Consider the following 23,004-nt stretch of genomic DNA (forward strand, 5'->3'; position numbering starts at 1 on the left):
TAAATCAGACAACTGTCTTATGAAAAATGGAGAAGGGAGGGAGGAAATCACAAAAAAATTGCTATCACTTTATCAATGTTATTAAACGTGTAATACCTCTTTTAGTAGGCGTTGTTCAATGTACTTGAAGTCAAAATCAAATATTTGCACGTCGTCTGTGTGGGTAGATGAGATCAGTAGCAGCTCATTACACTGCAAGCCTGCCTTACCAATACATATTTACGTAAATTGATGTGGGTTAAAAGGGAATATTAGGATATTTCTTTCAAATAAATTATTAGTTTAACGTCTTTACTGCGCGAAGACAGGCAGTAAGTAAACATTCGCTGACTAAGTAGGCTAGAGCCTTATTTCCCACGGAAAACCATCAATTTAACCAGGTAAGCTGACTGATTCTGTCGACATCTCAACAACCACTATACTAAGAGCAACCTTTAATATTTAAAATAATCAAGTTTTAATCAAGGTTTTATATGGGTTAATGCTGCCACGCATAGCCGTTTAACTCGCACAATAAGTCATGGTCTGCTGGTGCACACTCGTTGAGCGGGAAGACGTGAAACGTGATCAGACAGAATTCGACAGTCTGACAAGGGCGCTCCACCATTATGCAACTTTCTTCTTGTTTTCTCCGTGTTAATTATAACTCGCAGTAAGAGTTAAATGACAGATGGACATAACCAAAATGCATTCATAATAACCGAAACTTAATAAGAAATATGGAATGCGGGATACGGAAGTAATGCTACGCGCCAAAAAAGTTTGCAAATGCGCGTGATTAAGTGATCACGTGACCAGAGAGTAGCCTATAGTAAGAGTTCCAGAAAAGGCACTACCAATAGAAATCCCCCATCACGCTTGTAAGCTAGCTGTGTCATAGCGGCCGCTAGCCAATAGCATCCATGGCAACATGACGTGTGTCAAGTTTCAGAGCGGCGGGAAACTCAAATCAACTTTTATTTGTCACTTATACCGCATACAGTTGTAATAGACAAAGTGAAGTGTTTTGGGATCTTGCTCCACGCTCAACAACAGCAGCAGCAACAACAATTAAATAATAAGTAATAAGTAACAAGTGTGCTTCAAATTCAAATGTAGATGTCCTTATTACTTAATTAATCCATGTTTTCTTTTTTCTTTTTCTTTTTACTCTCCTCCTAGGAGCTAAGTTTGACTATTTTTGATAGGACTAATTATATTTTTTAATAATTATTATATATTTCATATTTACCTTTTTATTAAAGGCATTATCCGATTTAAAATGCAGACACACAATGTGTGCTTATCTCTTTATGAATAAGAGGATTCTTGAAGGAAAGATGTACATATATTTAAATCCACCATTAATCCTCATGTTGTTTGGAAAATAAACAAAACAAATACTGGGTAACACCAATCTTTAAGGTTTTATGTTCCACTCATGAATACTTTCTTTTGCATATTACTTGCTTGAAACTTAGCCAAGGAAAAACGTGAAGGTGATCAAGAATAACCCTAACCCTAAATCCTAAACCCTAAACCCTAACTAAATGCAAATGACATGATCTACTAATATGTCCATTTATTCTATTACTTTGTTTGGCCCTCAAATATAATTCAAATTTGGCTTTTCAAGACACTCTGTATTGCCAGTCCTGTAAGGTAGTATTTCAAACTCACAAGAGACCATCTTGTTTTTGGATATTAGGTTCGCTTACTCACTTACTTGTAGATTCTTTATATTATTTAGTTTTTGCTAGCAATATGCTTCCCATAGGGCCCCATTCATTCTGTTATTAAAATGACTTGCAAACATGCCAATCCAACTCCTATCACACAATGCCTCTTGGAATTGTATGTCTAATTTATATTGTGGAGGCACTATGAATTTGAATTGTGATGTTCATAATGCCCAAAATGTGTCTCAATAAAAGTGGGGTGCAAAATATTCATCAGACTGCCTTGTAAATGGATGGGGTTAAGACATGAACCGAAAATAAACTTATGCCAGCTTTCTGAACTACATTTTAACGACAAGGCTTCGGTGCCATATTATGTTTGACATTGTCTCCCAACAGGTGCTGTCATCTAGTGGCACATACCTGATGCCAGTCTTTTGACCAGTGCTTTGACCAGTAAATGACAACATGGCAACGAGGCAAACAATGAAGAAGAAAATGAAGACACAAGCAACAATGGACAATTTTGTTACGGTACTTTGTTGTAAAGAATCTAATCCATTCATACATACATTTTCTATTTTGGCTTTCTAGAATAAAGTGCCTCGCCATAATATACTGTAGTTTAATATCTTATGTAATGGTACGTTCTCCATTACAGAGGACTCCTGGTCAGAGTAACTCCTCAGACAACCAGCAAAACAGACCTAGCCAATCAATCGACCCTGATGCCAAGGTTAGACACGTATTCAGCTGTTGATATTTGTTTAACAGCTGATCCTCTTACAAGTAGCCTGAATCAGTTTCATTTTTATAATCAAGTATTTATACAATTTACCATTTCCGGATAGTTATTCTGATGCCCTGCGATTTTGTCATTTGCCTGTGAGGTGTAATGTCAGAATATTTTTCAGAAATGTGTCCATCTCCTTTTGATGTTCTTTTGGAATATAGGTTACTATTTAGTAATTTAATGTTTTACCACCTTACAAACTTACTTTTCTGTCCACAGAAAGAAGCACATCAGAAACATACTTTTCAATACCGCTTCCAACATATTCAGCAAAACAGTGTCACATGCGATAAATCTGCAACGATCCTGGATGCCCTTAAAACAAGCAAGAAGTTCAGAGACAAGATGAAAAAGAACGAGGGGAAAGAGATTGTCATCGAAAGAGGGAAGGGGGAAAGGGCAGCTTTTAACACACAATCCCCATGCCATCTAATTGATGATCATGAGCTACTGACAATAAGCTTCATCAGAGCTGCAGAAGTGGGCAGTTCCTTAGCTAACGGCAGTTCCTCAGCTAATGGCAGTTCCTCAGCTAAAAAAGACCCACAAAGCAGGAAGTTATCTGACCAGCGTATAACTTTTAACGTTGAAACAAAGGGAGGGAAAAAAATACTGAATAAAGTTATGATAAATCTAGCACTGATGACAAAAGTGAGGCAGGTTTGTGTATCTGCATACAAAGGGGAAAAAGTCAGACAAGCTTTGAAGAGAGATGGGCGGTTTGCCAAAACCATTTTCACAAAAGGCTGTGCACTCAATGAGCCAGCGAAAGATGTCACCACTGAAATGTCCAGTCTTGTTGATGATCTTGAGGGCAAAAGTTTCCAGGTGACACAAGTCAGCCGTTTCAGTCAGCCAGATAGTCTTGAGGAATGTTATGAGAATCAACCATCTTCCCCTATTACTCCACAAACGTCTACTACACCTGAACCAGGAGAATCCAAGTCGCCGTCAAAGGAGGAAACACCAGGGCTGGCAAAGCAAAAATGGCGTGATATTCAAAACTCGAATGAGATCCTAAACATCCTGCGTTCCCAGTTCCAAGATTTGTTTCAGCACATGAAAACTAGAGAGAATCTGCGCAACTCTGCAGATGTGAAACGCTTCTTTAGAGAAGAGTTTGGAAAGAAAGCACAGAGCTGCCTTGAGGTGAGGACAGCTGGCATACTGCTAGAGTATAGTAAATCTGTTTGTCAGTTGCGAATTGATGGAAAACCAATAGGAACTGGCTTTCTTCTGTTTGATAAGTTTGTCCTTACATGTGGTCATGTGGTCGAGTCAGTATATGACCAAGACACAAGACAGTTGCGAAACGCAGTAACTGTCACTTTTGGTTTTTTAGCTCTGAACATTTCAGCTGAGGAAATACCAGTGGAAAAGGAGGTTGTTGCCTATGAGTACAATAAGAATGTGATTCGTTGTTTTCCTGACATGGCTTTGCTGGAGCTCAAACCAGACCCTGCCTTCTCATTACCGCCTGGCTTGCTTAGCTACTTCAGGTTTCCGCGTGCAAAGGCTGGCATATGCATCATTGGACACCCTGAGGGCAGGGTGAAAAAAATAGACCCCTGCATTATCATTAAACCTGAGGATCGTGCAGAAGCTGCTCAAAGCCATTACAATGAAAATATGGATTACCTGCATGTGATCTCTGAAAGATATTTTATGGAGAAATGGGACATAGATACATGTCTAAAGAGTGACAATCGGAGGATCACTTATGACTCCTGTTTCTTTCATGGAGCCTCTGGCTCACCTGTCTTCGATGAGCACTGCCAGCTGATTGGTATGCACACAGCAGGCTATGCCTACGAGGGCAAAAAGCAAAGAACACAGAGCGTCATTGAGTACGCTATCCCATTATCACTCACACTTGAGAGTATCGTCACTGAATTGGTGCTTAGGGGGGAGGGGGATGTGATCAACACATTCCGGATCCAGGGGGAAGGGAATAGCGACGTAGGTAAAGTACTAAATACCATTAAAGAGAGGATTGGCCGAGAACACCCCTGGTTCAATGAATCTATGGAGAATTCAGTACATACTCAGCAGGGTTGCTTGTCAGGAATCCAGCAGGGAGAGGTGGTCATCTCTGTGAGAGATGAAGCCATGGATGTTGAGTAAAGCTGACAAATCTGGTCTGCTGTACTGCAATACATCTGGGACTGTTATGGGACAGTGTGTGTGTCTACCTGATCTTATTATATTTCTATTCTAAACCACAAAAGATGCATGTATCTATATTTCCTCTATATTTCATTTGTTTGTACTTTATGTTCTCTGATGAAATGGAAGAGAACATTGAAAGAACATTCAAATCTATGGTTCTGGATAGTTTTACTGTGACAGAGAAGAACAATTTAATCTGTGCTCTATTCATACTTTTTATTTTATCCGCAATATGTTATGTATATATATTTGTTTGTACTTTATGTTCTCTGATGAAATTTACTTATGGGGTAAAAAGTAAAGAGTACTTAAATGATCTCCAGATAAGAATCAACCTTTTACATAATAGTTGATTCTTTATGCTCTCTGATGAAATGGAAGATGAATTTAAGAAAATTCAAAAGTGTGTCTGAATAGCTTTACTGTGACGGAAGAAAAAATAAATCTGCTCTATTCATACTTTCTATGTTGGCTAACAAAGCGGGTAGAGCCTTAGGATCTTTTATTAGTAAATTGAAAGTTTGTGAAGATCTTGGCTAATCAAATAACAAAAAATCTACCTATCCAGAATGTCTTACTACCAATGCTATTGTTCATTGTTGTTGTTCATCACTTATCTTATTAAAGACCTGTTCTCAGGCAGATCATGGTTTATATGGATATATTGGATAATTGAATAAAATACACTTTAAAAGATCTTCACTTTTGTACATGGACTTTGTGGACCTTAAAATATTTTTGTCAGAAAATCATGTCATAAATCTGAGTGAGTTCAGAAAAAAACGGATCCAGACACTGTTATTGTAAACATGTTTTAATTTCTTCCATGCAATAGGATATGCCACAATCAGCTTACAGTGACAGTCATGACCATAAAAAAAAAACTAATACTACGTTCAACAAAAGCCTGGTCCTTTATTAGCTGTACTGTTTTCGCCATAGTTTAATGCAAATTATAATTGTGAAGGATTCGACGAGACACCCCCACTACAATGATATACATATATGGGGTAAATCTTCACTTCAATGAACATGTACTTCAATGATCTCCACATAAGAATTGACCTTTTGCATGATAGTTGATTCTAAATCCTAGATTCAACATGAAACAAACATGCTTCCTGACTGGTAGTGTTCTAAACTACAGGTCTCTGTTGTTGCTGCTGAGCAGTTTCGGGTAGGAGGTGCCGATAGAGCGCCCATGTCGATACACCATCACCTCCAGCACATACTCATCCACCTTCACCACAACGGTAGTCATTTTCTCAGTGGACATGAGGAAGACAATGGTGAATAGCGCCACCTCAAACTCAGGGCTGACCCCGATGAAGCAGCCGCCCACTGGCTTCACCAGTCCCTTCCAGCTGAACTGAAGGTTCAGGACGTGGTCATCCTCATCAGGCTGCAGGAGAAGTCACAGACTTCAGGCATAAGACTTATTATGGTGTAATATGATTTTGAATTTGAACACAACGATTTGGAGTAAGGCAACAAAATGTAATATGATTTTGATTTTGAACACAATGATTTGGAGTAAGGCAACAAAATAATATGATTTATTGAAAATCGTCAATAAAAAATGCTTTTGAGAGGGTCTCTTTACCGTGTCCTTGTTGTCCCTGGCTTTGTAGCCTTTATAGTCCACATGGTCGTGCTTCTCCTGCAGGTAGAACTGGACCCAGTTGTGAAAGCCTGTAACCTCTTTGCCGTATTTAGTCTCCCCAACAAAGACATGCTCAAAACCACAGGAATCCTGACTGGATAGGGCATAAGGACACATACAGAAACACACACAGGTTTTGTCCATTAAAGCTGCAAACTTCCACTTTGATTTTGTTGATGAGTGATCACATTAAAAACTGTCGATTTCTTCTATCCAAATACATATATATTGCAAACAGTATATTTAGCCGTAGATATTACATATACACTTATGTAAATGTTATGAAGAAAAAGAAATGCAGAATACTCTCTAAACCAGAGGACATAAATCACACACACACAAAAAAACAAATCGACATAAAACAATTGCATCATATGAGAAGGTAGGACAGCAGACACTCACCCTCCACTCCTGTCCCTGTGGTAGAGGCGGAACCAGATATCATAGAGCTGCCTCTTGAACTGAGTCTGGTCCGAAGGAGCCTGTCCTTTACTCACTAGGTACTTGTGAGTGCACTATGAGGAGACAAAATAGTCAGGCATCAACATAGGATCAACACAGAGCACTGTACCTGTTAACATAAAAAATACAAATAAAAGCATCCATGGCAATAACCACATAACAATAGTTGGGGAAGTTTCAGTATTATGATTAACCAATATAGGCCTAGTAAAGGAAATAAAGAGCAGCTTAAAGTAAGTGTAAAATGAAAATGCAGAATAGTAAAGTTGTAAAAATGTGGTACCTTCATGACCTCTGTCTCCAGAATGGCATCAAGAAAGAGATGGTTCTCCATCAGCTCCTCTGAGGTGACTGTCTCTGACACACCTGTGGACGTCTCATAGTTGTCCAGCAGGTTTATGAAGTCTGTGAAGGAAAATAAATGGGGATCTCAAGTATACAGTTATTGAAGTTTTACTTAAAAATGACAGTAAATTGTACAGTATCTATAGCCAACTCTTCTGATCTCTAACTGCTTATTCAAAACCAATGTTGGCTTTTGACTCTCCTTAGCTCTGGATGAGTCCCTCATAAGGCTAAGATGAACCAGATCAGCGGGAGAAACCTTCAAGAGGTCCTTAGGTTGTGAAGTGAAAGTAGAGGACATACGAGCGTAGGTCTTGATACTTTTGAGTTTTTCCTCGTTGACGTTGGAGAATAAAGGAGCCCTGGCCCTGTCCCTGGCATAGTTACTGCCCTTGTCCACATAACCTGCTCGTCCCTGAATGAACAAATCACACACAAATATGAGTCAAACCATTAACATCCCCGACACACATGACCACTACACATACTGTATGTACAATAAAAGCAAAACATATACCCAGTATACTTTTGTTAAAATGTTGCTTGGAAATGGGCAGTTTGATAATGTGAATACCCCATTTTCATTGTCTCAACACAAAATGTGTCAGTCTTACTTGCTATTTGAATAGAATAGGACACTTTATCTGGGTATCCTTCATAGTGTCTAGAGAGATATCTGTCAGCAAAACCCATGCATATGCAAATGGGGTATAGCAATTGTTTCAGTTACATTTTAATGTTTTATCTGGACAAGAGTGATTTGCATTGAAGTTGGATTGCATTGAAGTATATACACTCACCGAGCACTTTAATGGTGTAATGGGGTGGGGAATATTTTCTTGGCACACTTTGGGCCCATTAATACCAATCAATGCAACAGCCTATTTGAGTATTGTTGCTGACTATGTGCATCCCTTCATGGCCACAATTTACCCATCTTCTAATGGCTACTTCCAGCATGATAATGCACCATGTCACAAAGCAAAAGTCGTCTCAAACTGGTTTCATGAACATGACAATGAATTCAGTGTTCTTCAGTGGTCTTCCCAGTCACCGGATCAGAATCCAATAGAACACCTTTGGGACGTGGTAGAATGGGAGATTCACAGTTGCATTCACAGTGCACCTGAAAAATCTGCAGGAATTGCATGATGCAATCATGTCATCATGGACCAGAATCTCAAAGGAATGTTTCCAACATCTTGTGGAATCAATGCCACGAAGAATTGAGGCTGTTTTGAGAGCAAAGGGAGGCCCTACCCAGTATTAGTATATTGTTCCTAATAAAGTGCTCAGTGAGTGTATGTTATGTCGTGGCTCCTGTAATATTCTAAAACCTCCTCACCTGCAGGGAGATTGTGTAGTCAGTTCCAGGCTTGAGGCGGTTGCTATCCAAGCTCCATAGCTGGTTCAGGACCCCAGAGAGCTCCTGGTTCACACCTTGACTATAGATATGAACAAACAGTATTCAAAAACACTTATGTGATATTTTGATTCATCACACATGTTCTGTACAAAACTATCACATGTCACTGTTCAAAAAGGTTAGAAAAATGACAAACAAAAGAAACCGGATTTTGGGAGATTTAGTTTCAAAAATCTTTAGAAGTCCCTGTTGATTCTTATCTGTCTCTTCATTGCTACAATAGGCAATGCCTTGGAGACTTGATAAACCAAAAGGGAATACCCAGGCTGTAACAGCCACACCTCTACCAAATTATCTCTATTATGCTGAATAACCCTCCTAAAAGAGGGCCATATGTGACACCTTACACTGTGACAGTCACTCGCCTACAAAGGACCGATGCTCAAATGGTTTGTTTACTAATGTTTTGATCCAGATTCTACTGCCACTATGACAGCCAATCACAGGCAACAGGCCACACATTGTCTAAACCGTGTCTAACCACTCTAGATAGTACTGGGCACAAAATATTGGGGAAGTGTTTGTGGCAGGAAATGATAAATCATATCTACCAAAATAGTTCTTCAGAATTTCCCTTTTCCATTGATTGCATTATAGCTGAGTTGGTTTACTGTTTCCTGTGCTTGTTTTATTGTGTGTAATTTAGAACACTAATGACTGCAAGGCCTGCGTTCTCATCCCAGACCACACTTCCCACCATGCACTGCACTTACATCTTGGTGCTCTTGGAACTTCAAAGGACTTTGGTCTTTTTTTAATCTCAACAAAGGGACTGCTGTTTACAATTCTTGCTGACAAAATTAAGGCAATTCCTTGAGTGTTCAGTCACAGGAACCAACACAGATAACACCTATTAGGACCATAGCATGAAAAGCATGATCATTTCATCATTTACATACAGTATTTAATAGGGCAAATACACTTCATACTAAGAGTACCATAATGATGAACATAGTGTTGGCATAATGTGGGCTACATTACATAGATTGCATGGTAGTACGTGATGCAGTTTACTTTGCTCTGTAAAAAGAACAATTCTAGACTGTAACACAAATGCAATCGATCAATGTTCTCATCCCCTGTTGCAGCACTTCTTCCTTTATTACGATACTGTTCCATGATAGTCTTTTTTTAAATCGGACACAGCGCTACTCTATTCATTTCCGTAATGAATGTCAGATTGTTGTCAATTCCAAACCAGATGTGTTTTATTATTAACTGTTTCATAACTATCAACAACTGTGCATTTATACTTTGCACAAAAAGGCATACGTTCCAAAACGAATAAAGAAGCACCAAGTATATCACAAAAAATAGTTTTTTTTGGTTTGTTTTTGTTTTTTACAGATGGGCATTAGAATTCTTGAACAGATCAAAAGAGTCAAAAGTAGGCAAAAGACAGAAGAACTGAAGATATCTCACCTCCGTGCCATAGTATTCCTCGAGACAGAAATGTAACTTTTTTGTCCTTACACAATGAACGTCTGCATGAAGACAGTTATCTGACATGTCAGTCAAAATGTCATTATATATGTATCCAATAATATTACAGAATGAGTCAAACGCCCTCTTGCCTACAGCACATATTGCCTGTAAGAAGAAAGGCGTATCCAGTTATATTGCCCAGTGCGTCTCCCAAATCCATCCATTTTCACACAAAACATAACTAAAGTAGTTTATTAATGTAATGCACGTGCTTGATTGTGATTCAAATGTGTTTTTGGAAAATGTTCTTTAATTGACACGTTTAATCATAACATACTAATAAAACAAACTATAAGCAATAGTATCATAATGTTCTTAATCTCCTCGCATTGTTGCTGGAACGCCCCCAAAGAACACACCCATGCTGCTCTAGACTTTTATTTTGAAATCCATACCAAAACAATCGGAAGTAGATTTCTCCACTACGCACTCACATAGCTAACTCGAGGACATGTGTTCTACAACACGAACACATTGATTGCACCCTTATTTATTTGAGAAATTAACACTTGACTTGATTCAGGGACAGTGTTTTGTTTTTTTGTCATCCCAGGGTAGTCCGATAATCTCAACAGAAACACGCAAGGACCTAAGGATTGTTTGTTAGCCAGTAGCCTAGCTAGTTACCCTCTCTCTCCCTGGCAGCATGGGACCCGTAGTGCAGCTCATAGCTGGAAGTTATGAGCAGATAGCCTTTGGTTATCGTCTGTGCACGGATGAACAGGTATGTTGGCTCACTGTCACTTGAGTTATATCCCAAACTCATCCCCCCCCTCCCTCTCTTTACGTTTACCATTATAGCTTTGTTGGGCTACTTGTTTATCTTTGCTAATCAGCCATCTTCAGCTAACTTCAAGTCTTGTGGTTCTGTGTAAGTACAGTATTCAGTTTCAGTGTGGAATACTGTGGTTAAAACATTGTTGGTCAATGCAAAGTGTCATGCAGTTCACCCATGCAGACTGTCACACTAAATAGCCAGATCTAAGCTATTCTTGGCCTCATCATTTGCTGCGTAAGATATGCTCTTATGTTTTACATTTGCAGGAGTGGACAGCCACAGCAGACTTCACACATCATGCTCACAGAGCATCCCTATCTGCAGTGGCGACCAGTGAGAGATTCATCGCCACTGGAAGTAAAGATGAAACCATACAGCTCTATGACATGAAGAAGAGAATTGAACATGGTGCTTTGTTGCATCATGATGGTACGAAATGGGCGTCTTGATTTATCCCTTATGCTGAGGGCTGCAGCATCAACAGAATAATGTCAGACTAATTATGCCCAGCACAAATGAATGATTGCCTGCAGGTGCTGTATAGACTGTGCCCGAGCCATAATGGGAAGGCAGTGAGGTAGTCACTGACAGAATTCCTTGTTTCGAACAGGCACCATCTCCTGTCTGGAATTCTATGGTACTTCTCACTTACTAAGCGGAGGAGAGGACGGCCTGCTGTGTGTGTGGGGCACCAAGAAGTGGGATTGTCTGAAGTCCATCAGAGCTCACAAGTAAGAGTCACAGATATAACTTGCTAAAGGCTGTCATGCAATGTAATGTCCATCAAGCATTTGCATGATTTGATGATGTGTATGGTGATGTCATGTAATGCACCTATACATATAATGTGCTTTGTTTTTTCTGTTCCTCAGAGGTCAAGTCTCATCACTGTCCGTCCATCCCTCTGGGAAACTTGCACTTTCAGTTGGGACAGACAAGACACTCCGGTAAGCACTTAAGGCTACATATTACACAACATCTCCTTCTATGCCATGTAATTTCAATGCAGCTGTCAGGAATTTCCATTTTCAAAGTTCCTTTTACTATTAACCAAAGTTCACTCTGATTATGTTGTGGATGTAGAACATGGAATCTTATTGACGGGAGATCGGCCTTCATCAAAAACATAAAACAGAGTAAGCTGTCACTTCATACTGTAGGCCTACCTGGTGTTAATGCCTTCACTGGAGGTGTGTGTCTGTCTGTCTGTCTGTCTGTCTGTCATAATAATAATAATAATAATAATAATATTATTATTATAATAATTTGTTTTCTCTTCATTTTCCCTCAGATGCCCACATTGTCAAGTGGTCTCCTGATGGGGATAAATATGTTGTGGTGATCAGGAACTTGGTGGACATCTACAACCTGGAGACAGCCACCCTGACTGGAACTGTCACTAACCCCATTAGGATCTCATCCATCAAGTTTTTAAATGTAAGTATTGCGACATTTAAATAAACTCACAGTTCTGTACTCTTTGACTTTTATCTCACAGAACTGCAGCCTTTGCTTGTTTTTTATTTCCTCCCTTCACACTGAGTCAGTGAAAGCTTGCTTGTTTTTCAGAACTCCATCCTGGTCATTGCGGGCGATGATGAGACAGTCCGGTTGTGTGACGTGGACACAGAGAAGTTACTCTGTGAGTTCAAGGCTCATGATACCAGGTAGCTGTTGGGATTCTTCTTCTCTTATCACTTCATTCCTCTGTAGTATGGGACAGAAAAATACTTATGCAAGTTGCAACCACTACTCATTGAAGATATTTCACTTGTACCTCTGTGTTTTCAGGGTCAAAGCAGTCGACAGTTTCACCATGGAAGACTACTGTGTTCTGGTAACGGCATCAAATGATGGATTCATAAAAATGTGGAAACTCCACCTTGATAAGGTATATATCTGCCTTTATTCGTAAGTGAACAGATATGGAATATACGATACCAAAATGCATTCATAACAGCGTTAAATCAATCATGTCAGTGTAAGTAATCATCATTTTTGTATGTAGTGGTTCTTGCCATCAGTTTGCTTACTGCCTTCAATGTCTGTGATGTGCCTCTGCTCTCTCTCAGTTGTCAGAGCCACCAGTTCTGCTAGGTAAGGTGAACACCACGGCCAGACTAAACTGTCTTGCTGTGTGGAAACCATCTTCACTGCAGGAGGCAGCAGAGAAGCCAACAGAAAAGCCAACAACCTCTGAAGGTATCATTCAATGTGTCAGTGCTGGATAAGTCATTTAGTTTCTTAATGTAAACATCAGGGGTTGTTTTCTACAGACATATGTACAAGAACAGATCAAGACATACATTGATGTTTTCTCTTCAACAGTCATTAAGGATACACTTCAGTCTTCAAAGACGAAAAGAGTCAAGATTTCAGCTGAGGAAGTGATCTTGGAAGAGGACAATAGACCCAAGAAACAGAAAAAGGATGGTGGCAAAAAGAAGGAGAAAACCTAAATAAATTGTTTTTATTAAAACTTTTCTTCATCATATGTATTTTTTCATATTGCATATATTATGGTCTCATAAATGTATGATGATGCTTGCCACTGGGAGCTGGCATACAAAACAGCTCAAATGCATACGTGTCAATCTGAGGTCTTAGAATAATAATAAATAGTAATAATACATTGATTTATAGAGCCCATTTTCGTCCAGAGACTGCAGCTCAAAGTGCTCTACATAAAAAGTCAGAGAAACAATAGTACATGACAAGAAAAGTGAAATAGGAAAACAATAAATAAACAGCAGTAGCCTACATGTTAATATGATACAAGCAATATTTTCGTACACTATCAGTACTCTTTTCTATCAATAAATGTAAGCATGAAGTTGTATTTATTGTTCGAGTTCACACTTGATTTGTACGAAAAAAACTTTGTCATTCAGTAAAATCATACCGAGTGTGCCTAAGACTTTTATTTCGGAAGTTCGGGAATAACATCCGGAAATGCAACAAGGAAATTCTCTACTTGTCTACCACCTGATTTTGACTTGATTGTAGTTGTGGAATCGTTACAGGTATGTGTGGCTTAAAAGTTACAATATTTCATTTAATTATACATGGGAACAAAAATAAACGAAATATTTTGTTTTGCTTTCTGTATCTTTACCTTGAGTTTTGACACGTTCTTCCTGTTAGCTTTGAATTAGATTTGAGAATGGCTATAGATTGGATTGGGTTCAGCTATGCAGCCCTGATCACAGCAGGAGGGACGATGGGTTATATTAAAGCGGGTATGGATGAGACTGTCAAGCTTTCACACCAATGTAATTTCTCAAATGTTATTGAAAATCGATATAATAAAACTGGTCACACCAACATGCCAATGTTTGTTCCCTTTACAGGAAGTGTAGCCTCATTGTTTGCAGGACTTTTCTTTGGAGTTTTGACTGGCATTGGTGCCTACCTGATATCTCAGAATTCAAGGAATGTCTGGGTTTCTCTAGGTGGGCAAATACCGCAACCATAACAATGCCAACATGTAAATGATGTGTGCGTAAACACAGTGCAATTAATTGTATTCTTGCTACAATCAGGTACCTCAGGAACATTGGCAGTTGTCATGGGAATGAGATTTCTAAACTCTTGGAAGTTCATGCCAGCTGGTCTCATAGCAGGGGCAAGGTACTGTGGAGTATGTAGAATCCTAATCATGGCTTTGGTTATTTCACCAAGATATAATGAAATAGGAAGGTAGTATTACACAAAAAAGATGAGGTACTCATGAGGTACTCATGAGGTACTTTCCAATAGCCCTCTGTTCTAAACATGTAGGAATATTTGAGTGTACAGTTGCAGTGAATTGTTCCCATAAAAAGAAGGTTCAACCAGAGAAACCATAATGCATGCTCTTCTCTCTCGTTTCTCTCTTTTCTAGTATGCTGATGGTTGGGAAGATTGTCGTGGGAATACTCAAGAGGCCACACAAGTCATGAATGTGTAGAATCTATGCACTTTACATGTTTATGTACACATTTGTAAATGATAAGCGCATGTCATCATTGTGAAAGGAACATTTATTTTTCAAGCAATGTACAGTATGTCTGAAAATTATATTCAAGAGGATTTTTCTCAATATAACAAAATAGTTTTCAACATTTTACACATCATTCCCATAAATGAGTAGAGCAAAGACACAAAACCAGGTTTACTCATACAATGCAAACAACACTGATATTGACATTGGTTAAGCAGTTTGATCCTACAGCTCTCAAACTCTACCATGTTGAGTGTACTGTGGTATGGGTGGACCTGTAATCCTACCTGTTGGTTAGAATGGCTATATGTTAATCATGCTATATTTCTTTCATTTTGTGTACAGATGCTATTTTTCACTTTTTCTCAATAAAAAAAAGATATACAGAATGCGATGCAGACACATATTATCTTACAGAAATACAAGTATGAACTAACTCATTGGCTGTAATAGTAAAATATTTTTTTTATTTCAGTCACAACTCACTCACCTAAAAAAATAATGAACGCGGTGAAGGAATACATACATTTGACTGGAAGATGCTACACATGTGATATTGACAACAGTTGACACATCGCAAATGGTCTGGTATGGTAGAGACTAGACATGACGCTGTGCTTATGCTGACAGCAAGAAATGGTCCCTCTCTCTCTCCCTAGCTGGGGCGCCCTTCCTCTCAAAGTGCGATGCAGGAATTCTTCCCTCTGAGATTGTCAATGGGAAAACACACCGGGCTGTGCTACCGATGACCACCGTACTTGGTTGCCCAGTCTACCCGTCCATGCACTGTCTGAATTGGAGGATTTTTGGACACAGTGTTTTTTCCTCCTGTGTTGACACTTGATCCTGGAATCTGAGGCTTTGTGGGTTTGTTCTTCCAGCCCTCATACTCTGTGAGGTCAAAGTTAACAGTTAGTTGACAGATATTGTAGCTAGTCCATACAGTATACAAGAGCAATAACTCTCAGTTGAAAAACACAAACAGTACAACTAGACACAAGAGCCTCTATTCTATTTACCTTCATTTGATTCAATCAATTTATTGGGCTTAAGCTGTGATGATTTGAGTTTTGAGTCAATTCTAAGATCGGTAGCAGAGGAGAGGTCAACTAAGAGTACAGAGAAAGAGAAAACAACGAGAAAGGACGTTTAAGAGTTCAGGAAACAATGAAATGCAAGACCACATGAAAGGCAAAGTGGATATACTGTAATGTGGCCATACTAGAGTCATCTGAATCAATAGCACTTGAGCATCTGAATGTTTAATGATTGTGGAACTGAACTCCGTATACTGGAAAAAAAGTACTGTCCATGAAGATGACTCACTTGCAGAAGGGCCTCCTATAGGTGCCAGTGTAATCCTCTGTCCAGCTGATCCAATATCTTTCTTCTGGTAGGGTGACATGTAACTGCCAACTGGGCTGTAGTTGGTAGTACTCATGAAGTGGCCTGAAAATAACACACTTTTTAGTTACTATTAGTTACTATTAGTTACTATTAGTTACTATTCCCTAAATCAATGAGAACATAAGAAGAACAGTCCTGTTGCCATTACACCATGTATCAAGGCTAAGACTGTTATTCACACACTACTAGATAAAGTTGAGATATACCTTTGGATTGCTCCAGTTTCTCAAGAGTCTTTTCTTTAAGGGGAAGTTTATCTGTTAATTTAGGAAGACTGTCCTCTGTTCCCACACACAGAGTGGAAAGAAAAGAAGAGCGAGAGGAAGAAGGACACAGCATGAACATAAGTGGAGGAAAGGGTGGTAGGTATGATGAAAATAAGACGGTGGTACTATGATGCATGAACATAAAGGGTAGAAAGTTCACAGAACCAAGAGGCAAGTTTTTGACAGTGACCAAAGGGTTAGTAGGACAAGCAGAGGGAACAGAAGTCTTGGATGAATCTGTCTCAGATGAAACTGATCTCCAGCCGCAATCTTGGGTGGATATTTGATCGTGGACTTGAGGCTTAATACTCCCCTAATCTCATTAATAAAGGATTGAAGGGAAGCAATATGTGCTTTTTGTGTGATGGGCAACATATCATGAATAATACAGTACACGTTTCCTCTTTGACTGGGATCTGATGCTTGAGCTCATTACAAACACGTTGTTGTGTTCAACTACCATGAAAAGACCAGACGTAGACAAAGCTAGAAAGGTTTTCAGAGGGAACTGGAAGCTTAATGTGTTTGTCATATGTCATATGCTTGCGCTCTGTAGCTGTGTAAGTGGTGCAAGCATTTACCTTTGGTAAGTGGCAGTCCAGACTCATATGTTCTGGATAAGGAAGAGTTGGCCCACACATTTCTGCCTTGCTGTTGGTTCCCTGTTACAGAGTTGTTTTTGGGGTTGACTCCTGAAAAAGACACATACAGTAGCTCAGAGGAACAGACATGGATGAGCACAGCTAGGAGAGATGTATGGATGTGATACTATAAGGACCAACAACAGTACGACAATTTCTGATCCTCTCCAGCTTTACCTGCATATATTCATACTGTAATGAAAAAACAACTACAACATCACCTGCAATAGTATGGAATAAGGGTCTTATTCAATCGAACCAGAGTCTACTTGAGTGAGAATAGGAGGTCACACTCTGATGTACTCTGACAACTGACTTTTTTTTCAGTTATTTGTCAGGTTGACAGCAGGGGTCATCCCAACACCCACTGTAAGGCAGCCACTTCAAGTGTGTGTTTCGGTGTCTCGTTGACTCTCTTACCAGGGAGATATCTGGACTGGCGGAGATAATGTTGCTTCACTGAGGAGACATTGGAGTCTGTTCTGTTCAGTCCACTGTTGCTTGGTAGTTTCATCCCTGTATTGTGTTTACTGATGGACTTGGGTTCTGTAAACCTAAACAAAAACAATCCATTCATTTATCATGCAATATATAGAAAGTACACTATACAGCAACACCTTAAAAAATATGATTTTACGAGATAAAACATGTGGTTTCATGACATTAGAAAAATGGACTTGCCGGTAGTTGGACTCGTCCTGCCTTTTCTCCTTCAGGGACCCAATGCTAGGCTTTTTGGAGTAGGAGACGCCAGTGTCTGAGTCGTCAAACTCGTCCCAGCTGTCGGCGGCTTTCACTGATGTCTGTCCCCATCGTCTACGCCCGCTTCGTACCCCAGCCAAGTTGTTCTCTGTCCCTGCTGCAGCTGCTCTCTGTCACAAACACAAATAGAAAACACTATCACTATCACACAAATAAAGACTTACAAATGAGTATTTCTAGAAGCTGGACAGGACAAGCATGCTCAATACTGCCAGACCACTCACCAATTGTGCATTCTTGACCAAGCTGAGTGGCGCTGGCTGGTCCTGTTTGTTCGTGTCAGCATTGTGGCCGCAGTGGTCTATGTTCTGCTGTGGCAGGGGGATCTGCTGTAAGGGCTGATGGTGGACTCTGCCCTGGGTCTGGGTCTGGGTCTGGGCCTGGTACTGGGTGTCTGTTGGAGCGGGCTCAGAGATGACCTGGTAGTCAGCCTTACAGAGGGAGAGGGGCTTGGCCTCTGCGGCCACGGCTGCCTGTGCTGCCCTGGCCTGGGCCTTCTGCTGCTCCATGTACTGAGGGGGAGGGCCTAAAGCCTGGCCTACCTGGAAGTAAGGGTATCTCAGAGCCTGGAACAGAACAGAAAATACAAAACATGTTTGCAAGTTATGAGATCTCTCAGGAAGAATGTGGACGTGTCAGAGACTGATACTAAGACATATTGTAATCTTAGTACTACACAGATGTTATCACAGACAGAATAGGCTAGTATGTCATTGTGCAGCTTGTGATGTTATCAGCCAGTAAGCCAGCCCTGTAAGAGAGGCAGTGACGCATCCCTGTACCTGGATAGCCGTGGGCCTCTTCTGGGGGTCCCACTGCAGCATGTCTCTCAACAGGGCCACGGCGTCGTTGCTAGCGTTGGGTATTAGCGTTCTCAGGCTGGTTGGAACACACTGAGGAAAGCGGAAATTCATTGAAGCAGCCAGGTTATAACCCTCAGGCCAGTCCGACTTCCATGGAAAAAAACAACAACAACAAGGTTAGTTTGAGTACAGTCAAGAGTTGCTATTAATCATACATCAGTGTGTCCAATTATTTATTACAGTGTGTGTGTGTGTGTGTGTGTGTGTGTGTGTGTGCTTTGACTCTTTACAGATGGGCACCTTTTTCAGTGTCCCCAGCACCTGACAGATCTTGAAGATCTCGTCCACCTCGCTGTTGCCTGGGAACAGAGGCCTGAGTGTGTAGAGCTCGGCCATGATGCAGCCCACGGCCCACATGTCAATGGGAGAGCTGTAGGTGTTGGACTTGAGCAGCACCTCAGGGGCCCGATACCTGAGCACACAACAGCACAGGAGACTCATATGGACTACAAACAACATGAATGTTCACAGATCTAGTCTATCAAACAGTTCCCAACATGAATATCCATGTATATTCGTGCCCTGATCAATCTTTAGCATCTCACAAGGTTGCACGTTCTCATGGTTTCTTCCTTTCAATCCACCAAATACCATTATGCACAACAATTAAACAGATAGGCTAATGAGATAATAGGGAAGTATAATTCTAAATTGTCACTGGATTTTTGCATTAGACTGTAGGGTAAGATCATAAATGACAGGTAACAAACTGAACACTGAATCCTTCCAATGTGTCTCTGATGTCCAGTCAGTTTGTTTTTGCCTTTCTCCTGTCTCCTGGGGGGATTTACCTGCTATGTGTCAGCAGTGATTTAATCACTCTTCTTATGCATCTGTTTTTTTTTTTTTTAAATCACATGCTAGCAGAAATGAACCTCACATGCCAGCCAGGTTAGGATGTCTGACGTGTTTAAACTCAGACGAACAAACACAGTCTATGATAAACCACTTGTACTGCACTGATAACATCTCTGACCCTGAAGACTTTCAGTTTCATGGACAGACTAACCCAGAGGGGATATTAAAATCAGCATTTAATAAGTATCTGCACCTGACATTGCTTTAAGGAACACTGCAGCTCATAGTCATGAGTTCCATCATACAGATGCTGTGCTGTTCAGACAATACCAAAAGAATACAATCCACTTTACCATCTCGTGGACACATAGTCAGTGTAGGGTGGTTGGGAGCGGATTTCTCTGGCCAATCCAAAATCTGCAATCTTAACCAGCTCTGGGCCCATGCAGAGTAAGTTCTCTGGTTTTATGTCCCGGTGGAAGTAACCTGGATCAAGTGAATAGGCTAAATTAGCAATGTATTGACTGATGTCTGTCAGTTTTACTGAACCTAAATTACTGTGTTGAGTTATCTCAAAGATCAAAAAGTCTCCCAAACAAATTAATACCAAACCTTAAAGTGACAGGAGGAAATGAGAAGGAAGAAAGACTCTTACCGTGCTTATGCACAAACGCTAACCCAGACAGAACTTGGAACAAAATGTTCCTTATTTCATTTTCAGAAAACATCTTATCTTCCCTGGCAGCAGAAATGTGCAGGGAGAAAGAGGAAAGAAAGGATAGATAAGGGAAAACAAGGCAGAGAATACACACACACACACACACACACACACACACACACACACACACACACACACACACACACACACACACACACACACACACACACACACACACACACACACACACACACAGTCCTCATAGGGAGAGTGATACCAATAGCCATGAACACAGGCTAATCTGGCACAGAGCTAATTTCGACTGATTGGGGTGAGACAAATTGAAATGATTGGATAATTTTGGCTCCTGCAAGCAACTTCACCAACAGCTTGAGCCAGATCGGATGTCACCACAAGCAACTATTTGTGCATTTTGTCTTGGTATCACTTACTACACCTCTGCATCTTAAGAAGGCACAAGAGAGAGTGAGTCATCTTGGGGTATGTATCCGGTATGTGTGTCCTCTTATCAACAGTGACCAAGTCAGTACATGTAGCCAAACACAGTGTACTGATTGTATGGTTATAAAACATATAACCAAGCTGATATAAAGATAATAATGGCAGATTAACAACAATACTGTCATGGACTAGTTATCGGTGTGGTAAACACTGAGAGTGGACAATGTCTATTAAAAGATCTATCATATTCTGACTCAGTTTCTCTTGTGCCTCAGATAAGAGGCCTTGGGTAAGAAACCTACCATGTCTATGAATAAATGACAGTCCCTGTAATATTTGAAATGTCATGTTTCTGACGACTGACTCAGGGAACAACTTGTTTCTGTAAAATGAAGACGACACATAGTGACTCAACTAACAACTTGCCCCAAAATAGTCTTCACAAGCACAGTAAAAAAAAAAAATCAACAGCCACAGAAAAACATATCCACTTAACTAATGGGTCAGACACTGTGAACACGATCTACTAGTACTAGGCGATTTACTGAAAAGAAATTCACTTCCAACTCATCTTTCATTCTTTCTCCTCTCATATTATCTATTTAATACAGCTGTAATCATCATGTGATACATAGTGGTTGATGTTACCTGTCTCTCATTAGTTGGTATAGATCTTCCTTCATGTACTCAAAGACAAAGTAGAGGTAGTCATTCTCTCTGATGACCTCCTTCAGTTTCACCACGTTGGCATGGCTCAGCTTTTTCAGCGACTAGTCATAAAACATAAACAAGCAATCTTTTAGTCGCACGTTGCCCCAGTACCTGTGTAGTAACTCTGCGTTTGTAATTGCGTGCATAGTAATAGAGTTTAGCCGTTTGTGTTATTACACATGTGAAATAAGGACTGTTCCTTATTCCACTTGTGTAAACACACAACAAACAGCTCAACTCCATATACAGTACCATGTAATTACCTAATTACGACGTAATTAGCAACTTGTACGACGTAATTAGGAACCGTGTTTTTAGCAAAAGTGATGTGGTGTTAGGTTGCCTTAATTATTCGTACCTTCACTTCTCTTAGGTTCATACACTCATCCCAAGAGTAAAATTTTCTTTTCATCCTGCAGGCAAAAAAAGCATATTTTCATTACATTCTATAGAAGTTAGAGACATTTACTCTCACTTTCAAGGTGACATACTGGTATTTACAATTAGTATGAAATTAGTATGAAAAAAAGAGAGAAGCATTTTGAACAGTTCTTATTGGCCTATGTTTATATTAACCTTATAAAGTATATATAGTATTGGGAGACCTATAAGACACCTTTCCCTTACTCCCGTGGCAACTCAACACTGTGTACTTTCACTCCTTTCACCGTCGTCCATGGTGTCACCTTGCTCTATAACCTTACATTTACAAACGCTAGCAGAGCCTCCGTGACACATCCATTATTCACTCTCTCCCATGACAGACTGACTCCTAAGCCAGTGATCCTTCAAAAAGAAAATAACCATTTAGGGCTAATCAAGTTTGAAGTATGGCGAAAGTGATGAACGCTCAACACAGCTGGCACAAAATGGAAAAGCCATTTTTTAAATTCATATAAGCCGTGTACAAATGTAGCCTACTTCACAACAATGACAGTAAATGTCACTAAAAGCAGTTTGTATCAGATTTTTTACCAAATATACAGTAATGCTTGAGATGAATCCCTGACTTGGAAGGTCCCTTATCCAATCAACAATTCACATGATTCAAAATAGTAAATAATCTAAATAATCCACTTTACAGTTTGGATCAACAACCTTTGCTGACATTCACTAAAAGCAGATTACAAAAGCGGTCTAAGAGGGTTTAAATAATTGAAGACTGAAGACTACAAGAGAAGATGCGCTAAGGAACAGTTAAATCCTATGTCTGAGTGTGTTGAGGGCAGACACCAGACTCACTTCTTGATGGCCACCAGCTCCCCAGACTCGTTGCTCTTGCCCATGAGCACGCTGCCAAAAGTGCCATCCCCCAGCTGTCTCATGGTGGTGTAGCGGTTCATCTCCCACAGAGGCAACGGCAATGAGCCCTGCTTGTCCTTCAGTGGGGAGCCTTTGACTGTCCCACACAGTCCCACAGAGTCAGTCATCATGAGTACTCAGCACAGAGCAACATTACCTCCCCTCTAAGAGAATACTGATGGGAGCTCAACGCAGGGTCACAAGCACAGTGAGGCTACCGCTTGTCATCTCCTCTAGAAACACAGAAACACTGCAATAATAAATACACCTGTTACTTTTACCTCGATTCAGATGTGCCTGCCTGCCTTGTGGTGGTGGTGGTGGTGGAGGATGTCAAACTGGTAAGGGAGGGTGGAAAACTGAAGCAGCGCTG

General features: G+C 40.2%; 5 protein-coding genes across 5 annotated transcripts; 3 read left to right on the forward strand and 2 right to left on the reverse strand.

Annotated features, from left to right (window-relative positions):
* The first annotated feature begins 178 nt into the window (after nt 1-178).
* On the forward strand, nt 179-5,329 carry LOC310819043 (serine protease FAM111A-like). The gene is made up of 4 exons (XM_083690249.1): nt 179-380; nt 2,058-2,192; nt 2,320-2,394; nt 2,671-5,329. The coding sequence occupies exons 2-4, from the start codon at nt 2,127-2,129 to the stop codon at nt 4,573-4,575; spliced, it is 2,046 nt and encodes a 681-aa protein (XP_083546375.1). The 5' UTR covers nt 179-380; nt 2,058-2,126; the 3' UTR covers nt 4,576-5,329.
* Nucleotides 5,330-5,416: 87 nt separating this feature from the next.
* LOC310819046 (uridylate-specific endoribonuclease C) lies at nt 5,417-10,037 on the reverse strand. Its single transcript, XM_083690253.1, has 7 exons — nt 9,939-10,037; nt 8,436-8,535; nt 7,394-7,505; nt 7,029-7,150; nt 6,686-6,798; nt 6,224-6,377; nt 5,417-6,022 (listed from the first exon to the last, which is right to left on the reverse strand). The coding sequence occupies exons 1-7, from the start codon at nt 9,947-9,949 to the stop codon at nt 5,762-5,764; spliced, it is 873 nt and encodes a 290-aa protein (XP_083546379.1). The 5' UTR covers nt 9,950-10,037; the 3' UTR covers nt 5,417-5,761.
* A 387-nt stretch (nt 10,038-10,424) lies between these two features.
* Nucleotides 10,425-13,558, forward strand: pak1ip1 (PAK1 interacting protein 1). The gene is made up of 10 exons (XM_083689552.1): nt 10,425-10,725; nt 11,046-11,208; nt 11,390-11,510; nt 11,652-11,726; nt 11,863-11,915; nt 12,071-12,216; nt 12,349-12,446; nt 12,571-12,670; nt 12,852-12,981; nt 13,108-13,558. Exons 1-10 carry the CDS (start codon nt 10,648-10,650, stop codon nt 13,236-13,238), a joined length of 1,095 nt encoding a protein of 364 aa, XP_083545678.1. The 5' UTR covers nt 10,425-10,647; the 3' UTR covers nt 13,239-13,558.
* A 157-nt stretch (nt 13,559-13,715) lies between these two features.
* Nucleotides 13,716-15,443, forward strand: LOC310818567 (transmembrane protein 14C-like). The gene is made up of 5 exons (XM_083689554.1): nt 13,716-13,802; nt 13,924-14,018; nt 14,130-14,231; nt 14,322-14,419; nt 14,663-15,443. The coding sequence occupies exons 2-5, from the start codon at nt 13,943-13,945 to the stop codon at nt 14,726-14,728; spliced, it is 342 nt and encodes a 113-aa protein (XP_083545680.1). The 5' UTR covers nt 13,716-13,802; nt 13,924-13,942; the 3' UTR covers nt 14,729-15,443.
* LOC310818566 (serine/threonine-protein kinase MAK-like) lies at nt 14,805-22,672 on the reverse strand (the record flags this gene model as incomplete). Its single annotated transcript, XM_083689553.1, has 14 exons — nt 14,805-15,652; nt 15,781-15,870; nt 16,088-16,210; nt 17,016-17,126; nt 17,496-17,629; nt 17,757-17,947; nt 18,062-18,403; nt 18,620-18,787; nt 18,941-19,112; nt 19,852-19,984; nt 20,154-20,236; nt 21,267-21,388; nt 21,688-21,742; nt 22,572-22,672. 14 exons carry the CDS (start codon nt 22,670-22,672, stop codon nt 15,501-15,503), a joined length of 1,977 nt encoding a protein of 658 aa, XP_083545679.1. The 3' UTR covers nt 14,805-15,500.
* Nucleotides 22,673-23,004: the final 332 nt, after the last annotated feature.

Source organism: Argentina silus (assembly GCF_951799395.1).
Source record: "Argentina silus genome assembly, chromosome: 18".
NCBI lineage: Eukaryota > Metazoa > Chordata > Actinopteri > Argentiniformes > Argentinidae > Argentina > Argentina silus.

Coding starts and splice junctions, on each gene's coding strand:
- LOC310819043 (XM_083690249.1), top strand. CDS start 2,127: ATGGCAACGAGGCAAACAATGAAGAAGAAAATGAAGACACAAGCAACA. Junction 2,193..2,319: donor CAATGGACAATTTTGTTACG/GTACTTTGTTGT, acceptor TCTCCATTACAG/AGGACTCCTGGTCAGAGTAA. Junction 2,395..2,670: donor CAATCGACCCTGATGCCAAG/GTTAGACACGTA, acceptor TTCTGTCCACAG/AAAGAAGCACATCAGAAACA.
- LOC310818567 (XM_083689554.1), top strand. CDS start 13,943: ATGGCTATAGATTGGATTGGGTTCAGCTATGCAGCCCTGATCACAGCA. Junction 14,232..14,321: donor GAATGTCTGGGTTTCTCTAG/GTGGGCAAATAC, acceptor TGCTACAATCAG/GTACCTCAGGAACATTGGCA. Junction 14,420..14,662: donor CAGGGGCAAGGTACTGTGGA/GTATGTAGAATC, acceptor TCTCTTTTCTAG/TATGCTGATGGTTGGGAAGA.
- LOC310819046 (XM_083690253.1), bottom strand. Junction 6,378..6,685: donor CACAGGGACAGGAGTGGAGG/GTGAGTGTCTGC, acceptor TGCCCTATCCAG/TCAGGATTCCTGTGGTTTTG. Junction 6,023..6,223: donor CCAGGGACAACAAGGACACG/GTAAAGAGACCC, acceptor CTTCTCCTGCAG/CCTGATGAGGATGACCACGT.
- pak1ip1 (XM_083689552.1), top strand. CDS start 10,648: ATGGGACCCGTAGTGCAGCTCATAGCTGGAAGTTATGAGCAGATAGCC. Junction 11,727..11,862: donor GGGACAGACAAGACACTCCG/GTAAGCACTTAA, acceptor TTGTGGATGTAG/AACATGGAATCTTATTGACG. Junction 12,671..12,851: donor GGAAACTCCACCTTGATAAG/GTATATATCTGC, acceptor GCTCTCTCTCAG/TTGTCAGAGCCACCAGTTCT.